The 7,222-nt window shown below is 44.9% G+C and overlaps 1 protein-coding gene across 1 annotated transcript in view; it reads right to left on the minus strand.

Annotated features, from left to right (window-relative positions):
* PAXIP1 (PAX interacting protein 1) overlaps positions 1–6,034 on the minus strand; it is a 29,660-nt gene extending 23,626 nt beyond the window's left edge. The window contains exons 1-5 of the mRNA XM_080974011.1: positions 5,800–6,034; positions 3,665–3,799; positions 2,569–2,612; positions 1,338–1,401; positions 1,114–1,227 (exon numbers count right to left, since the gene is read on the minus strand). Of these exons, the coding sequence (XP_080830137.1) occupies positions 1,114–1,227; positions 1,338–1,401; positions 2,569–2,612; positions 3,665–3,799; positions 5,800–5,892 (450 nt within the window). The 5' untranslated portion in view covers positions 5,893–6,034. The remainder of the gene's footprint in view (positions 1–1,113; positions 1,228–1,337; positions 1,402–2,568; positions 2,613–3,664; positions 3,800–5,799) is intronic.
* Positions 6,035–7,222: the final 1,188 nt, after the last annotated feature.

The following is a 7,222-nucleotide window of genomic DNA, read 5'->3' on the forward strand; positions in this document are numbered from 1 at the left end:
CTGAAACCTATCAATCTGACCTCTGACAAGAGTGATCTCTTCCTTTTCTTGCAGCCTGCTGGGCAACAAGGGAGAGAAAGGAAGAAAAAGGCAAAGAGAAAAATTGGCAAAAAGAGATAAGCATTTTAAATTTCTAAATATGAAAAAAGTTATAATGGTGCCAACATCCTATTTTTAGGTACTTTAGTGACCAGGCAGTCCTGATGTGGGGAAGTTTTAACTACCACAGCAATTCTTGTGTAATACAGGCTGAAAAAAGTATTGATACAGTACTTGAGAACACTGAAGGGCTTTCCAGCCAAATAAATGCAATTTGGAGACTTAAATAGCAGGAATAAATCAACCTTTTATTTAAGCACTAGCCTGGCAGCCATTCACAGCAAGGAATTTCGTGCACATAAGCACATAGAGGTGAGTGGACTGGTGAGTGTTCCTTCCCTGTACCCAGCAGAACAGGCTGCTATGCAAGGGGTACACCGACTTCTGATCCCAGCAAAAACATGGCTACTGATTTCTATTACAAGGTAGTAACTTTTGCAGGCTGGTTTACAAGGCTGGAATAAACTGAGGTTCATGTGATATAAGCAAAAAACTAAAGCTGTCTTGGTTCTACATCCATATTTAACTGTACTACTCAAAATAATTTGCTGCCTGATGCAAGATCTTTATAATTTGCTCACCATTTTACCTTTCTGAATATTTAGTGCAAATTGGCTATCCCACTGTAACCGCAGATCATTTATAAAATTAAATACTGGGTTATTTTTCACAAAATAAAAAATAAATAGGCGATCCCAGTCTAACTTCCTTCCACTGTGAAAATTAATTAGCAATTTACTGCTACTCTCCATTCTATATTTTAATCTTTTACCAAAACACAAATGAACCAGTACTTCATGAACATGAATGCCAATTTTCTTTGATTTCATCAAAAGCTTTCTGAAATGAAAAGCTTATAAATCACTCCCAGCTACATATTGAACGGATCCCTCCAAAAAAATGTAAAAGTTTGACAAGGGAAGCTTTTTTTGTATAAATCATGTTGATTCTATATCTCAGAAAGTCAAAGTAACATTAAAATGGGAAAGCATGTCCACATAATAAAACTCTTACCCCTTTTGGCTCAGGCACAATCAAATGAGTGCATTTTTTATTGAGGCTCAGCCGGCAATCTCCACCATAAAACGTAATCAAAGCCCACAGTGTACTTCGGTCTTCAGCGGAAACCTATCAGAAAAGGTAAAAAAAATTACCACTAGATATTTAGGGAAAAGCACTTTCTGACACATCATTTGGCTATCAGCATAAACATACAACTATCTGGATAAACATCTTACCTGAGACAGACAAGCAGCAACTCCAAAAAAGATCTGACAGGATTCTGGGGAGAAACCATTTACTCTGACAAAATTAAGTCAAGGATACAATATAAATGAGATGTAAAGTGAATAACTGGTGCAAGTTTACCAAAAGCTTCTCAAATAGCTAAGAAAAATCTTATGAATACTTCTAAAAGTATTTTATTCTGTGAACTGCCCTGAGACCTCCAGGTATAGGGCGGTATATAAATTCTAATAATAATAATACAGGTAATAATAATAGGTTGTTTCCTAATCTTCAACTTGGGTCTCACCAATTCAGGTTAGAGTCACACATCAATCACAAAAATAAATGGGTGGTCCAAACATATCACTTAATAGTTTAATCCTATGCATGTTTATCTGGAGGTTTGTCCTCCTGAGTTCCCTAATACTTTACTCCCTGGTACATGTTTATAGCCTTTGCCTCTAACTTTCTAACCTACTACACTGTAACTGAACATACCTAAGTGCTGCCTGTGCACATGTGAGTCCAGGTAAATACTCGTAACAGTCCGTTCTCATGTTGTTGCGCTCCAGACCTCTCACAGAGGACGCACATGAAAAAGGGCCTCAGGTGGTGATTGCAGTGTCTGAGGCAGTTCATATGGGGAGAGACCGTCCTTAAGGTATTGCAGTCCTAAGCCACAAGGCTTAATAGGTTAAAACCAGGACTTTTAACTGGGCCCAGAAACTAACCGGCAGTCAGTGCAGTTGGACCAGGATTGGTATGATATGCTCAAACCATCTTGCGCTGGTGAGCAACTTGGCCGCAGAATTCTGCACCTGTTGAAGTTTCCAAACTGTCTTCAGAGGCAGCCCAACGTATTATGTCTTGCAGTAATCTAACCTAAAGGTTACCAGAGCATAGATGACAGAGGTTAAGCTATTGCTGTCCAGAAAGAGGCATAGCTGGACCACCAGCGAGAGCTGATGGAAGGCACTCCACACCACTGAGGCCACCTGAGCCTCAGGTGACAGCAATGGTACCTGTAAACTGTGTACCCACTTCTTCAGATAGAGAGTGTAACCCTATCAAGAGCAGGCAACCTCCCATCCATCCAGTCAAGGCAACCATCCACTAACACTGCCTCAGTCATATAAAGAAAGAATTAATCCTCTAGAACAGCTGCTGTGCTAGCCAATATTCTGCTGGTATTAAGTTTTAAATAAGCATAACACATGTTAACATTTTAACCAAAAAGGATACGGCAGAAGAACTCCACATCGAACCGACAAAGTCACCCAAGAAGGCTAAAAACAGGTGAAAATAATGCATGTAGTGAGTTGCCAATAGACAATGCACATTACATCCCATAAATATCTGTCAATTTAACAAATATGTACCAAATTTAAATTAACCAATCAGCTATTTAACATCTATTGACAGGAACACAGGAACTTGCCTTATAGCGCCCTGGTTTCACACAGCATAGGAAGCCAAACTAAGCTTACTGAGACCGTGCAGGCTGGAGAGGTGCTCACAGTCACTTTGCTCTTCCCCAGTACTTTTTACTTGTGTGCTGAACTAAGTCAAGGTATGGTTTAGCATGTCTTCAAAGCCGGCTTATGGTTATTCAGGAGACAGGTTTATTACAAGCCCAGGTTTGGACAATGTACTACTAAACCAAACCTTGGCCTAACACAGCACAGTGCAAAAGTAAAAAAATATCAGGGAGGAGCACAGCAGCTGCGAGCCACTCTCTGTAAGACATAGTTTGGCTTATCACGTTGTGGAAACAAGGTCACTAAGTCAACATTGGTTCACTCTATTCTATATTGTCTATATTACACTACAATGGCAGTGACTGTGTTTCAGAGAGAAGGCTTCCCCATTCCTAACTGGAGAGGAACAGAACCTGGAACATTCTGTATGCAAATTATGTGATCTATCACTGAGCTGTGACCACTCCCTTGTTATTAGCATTCCCAAGCACTGCATAAGAATCATGCAAATTTTTACAAGTTCATGGTAATGTATATTTTTATGTTCTTTTATATATAAAGCAATATCTTTCCCTTGCCAGCCAGATAATTGTTGACAGCAATCTTGCTAGCATTATTCCATTTTGAGGGTGAGAGGGAGTGTGCTGAATTAATATATAGTACTCTCATCATAAGCACACTTACAGTAAAAAGGATCGCAACATTCACATTTCAGGTTCTGGATACAGGGTTTCCCACATATAGTACACTTTTTTTGCACTCAAGTGCTGATTCTAAGATATGAATAACCCTGAAGGTCCTGCACTAAAATTAGGTTTACTGTAGTTAAAACTATCAATTCTAATGTTGTAGGTACTCACTTTTACTACTGGAAGATCAAAGACTTCACGAGATTCACCAACTTCTGGATTGTCTCCATCTTCTGAAATGATGTGTGATGCCAGAGCATTGTAAGAAACCTCCTTCGCCTTGCCATCTTTCAAAAGCTGAATAACCTACAAAACAAGAGGGCTTTTGGTTTTCACTTTCAGGAAAATGCAGATGTTAGACACTATTGAAGCCAAGTGTTTTTCCCTAGAGGCTTGTTTACATTAAAGCCAGATCTTTCCCCAGATAAGCACTCCTTGTGCACAGCTAAACTGCAACACACAACCATGGGACTCTGAGCTACTCACCCTGGTCTCCTATCATGTCCAGCTCTTACTGTGGCAATACAAGCAGGCACAAATAGGCACATTATAGGCTATTGCAGTGGGAAATGAAATGCAAGGTGATGCAAATGTTTCTTTTCATTGCATTTTCCAAATCAGAATTCTTGCATGAAAGGAATCTGAATTCTAAATTCACTTTTGTTTGCTATTCCATTTCATTGTTTTGATGCTGTTGTTGCAGGCTTACCACTGATTGTGGATTGGGTATGCAAGATTTCCAGTAGCAGTGTGAAAATCTAAGTATAATGCATTTGCTCACATCTTTATCATATAGGATGATACATATATAGAGGTTTACACCAGAGAAAGGTGACAGAAATGGAGGCCAGGGTGCACAGAGGAAGGATGTTTATTTCAGTTGCATGTACTTAAGATTAGCTGGAACAGGGTATGTAGGCTTGGCAGCCGAGCTAAAGATTTTGCAGAAAATGTGTTTTAAGAATAGGTTTGAAGGAAGAGAGGCAGTGTAACCAAGGTGTTCTGAGAGACATTTTCAGTCAGAAGGGCAGTTATTTGAAGGTGCAAGGGACTTCTGGATGGCTGGGATGGAGCTGGATGAACAAAACTCACAAGCAGTGATGATGTCAGCACAGGAGAGAATGAAACAAGACACTAAAAGCAAGACACAAGAAGCAAGACACAGAAGGTATTGAAAATAAAGGATGAGAACCTTGTCCAGGATCCAGAAACTGATATGGGTGTGTATGAATTTAAGAAAAGCTACCAAAACAATGAGAGTGAAGATAAAGATGAATTATTTTGCCTACAAGGCTGGAGAGAGATAGGATCAAGGGACAAAATGGCAAGAGACGTCAATAACCAGGAGGATATTGTTAATGGGTCTTGTGCCTTGCCTCAAGACAGCTGTGAACACTCTGATGCAGTCAGGGCCAGCTAATTAAGAAGAAAAGCTTTCCTGTTGTCTGTACCACTCCAGGCTGATATTTAATGTTCCCCACACACAGCCTTGGATGCAGAAAACTACCACCTCAGGGGAAAGGATACAGCCTAGCCCTCTCCCTGCGAACCCTTTTTTAAAATTCAGGGGTAAGTTTGTTTACACGCAGGAACCCGCGCCTCTCTCTCCCCTGCAGCCGGACTACCGTCGGGAAAAGCTTCCCTACACGGTTAGGTGCCATTTACTCCAACTGGCCCTCCTTCCGCTTTCCCTCGGATTTATAAAACTGAGCTCCTCGGAGAAAGGAGGGGACGCCTGCCAGGTGAAGAGGAGGAGGAGGAGGAGAGCGGGCGGAGAAAACCCAGGACGGGGCCTAGTCCTGGCCGCGTCCCCAACTCAAGCCGAAAAAGAGGAGAGCGCGAGTTTGCGCCAGGAGGGAGGGAGGGGGCGCAGGGCAGGTCCCCCACTCCGGGGAAGCCGTGAGGGGAGGAAAAGAGAAGTGCAGCCTCCTCTGTCGCCTCCCCAGTCAGCCAGCCAGCCAGCTAGCTAGCAACAGAGGCCGCCGTAGGGCCTGCCCGGCTCCAGAAGGCGCGCGGGACGCCGAGACACCGGCAACAGAAATACTGTAAGAAGGTGGGGGAGGGAAGGAGGCGGCCGTTGGGAGCCGTTAACGGCCGCCAAGGCGCACGGGGGAGGGAGGGGGGGTTCGAACGCGCCCCCCAAATCCCCCCTCCCTTCCCGAGAGGCCGCGCGCTCAAAAAACCGGCGCGAGCCGCTGTCAGCGCGTGGCCCGCGTCGTCTTACGGGGAGGAGGGGGCATTTGAGGCGCCCGAAGGCGGAGGGGGCGACGGGGCGCGCGTGAGGGGAGCCCGTCCGAGCAACGCACCTCGGCGCCTATGTCTCCCACGGCGAAGAACTTGACATCTTTGAACATCTCCTCGGGAACCTTCAGCTCCCGCTCTTCGGCTTCTTTCGCCATGGATGGTCCCTCCCGGCTGCGCGGCTTTTGAGAAAGGGCGGGGAGAGCGGCCGCCTCGGGTCCTGGGCCGAGGCTCCCCTCGCGAAGCCCCGGGTCTCCCTCGCCCTTCCCCCCTCCCAGGCAGCGGCGGCCGCCGAACCGCGGGAGCAGGGCGCGCGCGCGCTGAGGAACGAACCATCTCCCTCCGGCAGGGCAGGGGGGAGGGACGGGTGAGGAAAACAGCAAGGCGGAGGGAGGGAGCGCGGGGTGCTCCGTCGGCCCCTGCCGTCAGCTTAACGGAGAGCCCCCGCGTACAGAAAGTCTGAACCGTCTTTGAAGACTGAGGGGGGAGGGGTTGAGGGAGAGCCGTGCTCCCCCTCGCTAGTGGGAATAATGGACTCTTCTGGATTCCGCCCACCAACAAAGCAACCGGCAGTCAGGGAGCAAGCCCGGGCTGCTGCAGTCCCCGCCTCTTTCCGCCCTTAGCTCCGCCCCCTCGCCTTTTGCTTTCTCGCGCCGCGAAAGGAGCTTCCGCTGCCTTGTGGCTCGCGACGGCCTAGTTCGCTCTTCCTGCCTGGTCCTTATTAAAAAACACACCCACGCTAATTTCACCCGCTCTGTTGTAATGACCCTGCAACGGGGTCTCTATCCCATAAAGCAGGGACGTGGGAAAATAAGGATCTACTGGTAGATTTGGCTAATTTCATTTCTTTTTAAAATTATTTTTATTTGATTTTATGAGTTTACGAAGCTAGAAAAACAATTAATGCATAATAATTCCCCACCCTTCCACCTCCCTAGCCCTCAGTTGTACAGCTGCAAAATTTAATAATAATAATAATAATACAGCTAGGTTGCAAGTCAGTACTCTTTTTCTATACTGCTTCATATTTTAAAGGGGGGAAATCTCAAAGCAGTTTACAACCTACATTAAAACATCAAATGGAACATTTCAGAATAAAATATTACTGAATAAAGTCAAATATAAAGTTAAAAATTCTAATTCTTATATTTCACTTGTTAATTAATATACTGCCCTTCCAAAGCAGCCCAGGGCAGCAAACACCAAGAGCTGATTGCAGAGTGCAATCCTGCTGGCTGATGCTTGGCCAGAATGCGATGGCGTAGGAAGGACTGGAAGTGTTTGAAAGCTGCACTCCTGCACTCATTTGCCAGGGAGTAAGCCCCATTGGACCTAACAGGCCACCTTCTGAGTAGACATTTACAGATGTGCACAGTATGAGCCACCCTTTCCTAACACAGAAGCTTCAGCATCCTTGCTAAACTACAACTACCAGGATTGTTTGAGGGAAGAAACCACAAAACATTGCCGTTAACAGGATTAATAAAC

The sequence above is a fragment of the Podarcis pityusensis genome, assembly GCF_964106645.2.
Source record: "Podarcis pityusensis genome assembly, chromosome: 12".
NCBI lineage: Eukaryota > Metazoa > Chordata > Lepidosauria > Squamata > Lacertidae > Podarcis > Podarcis pityusensis.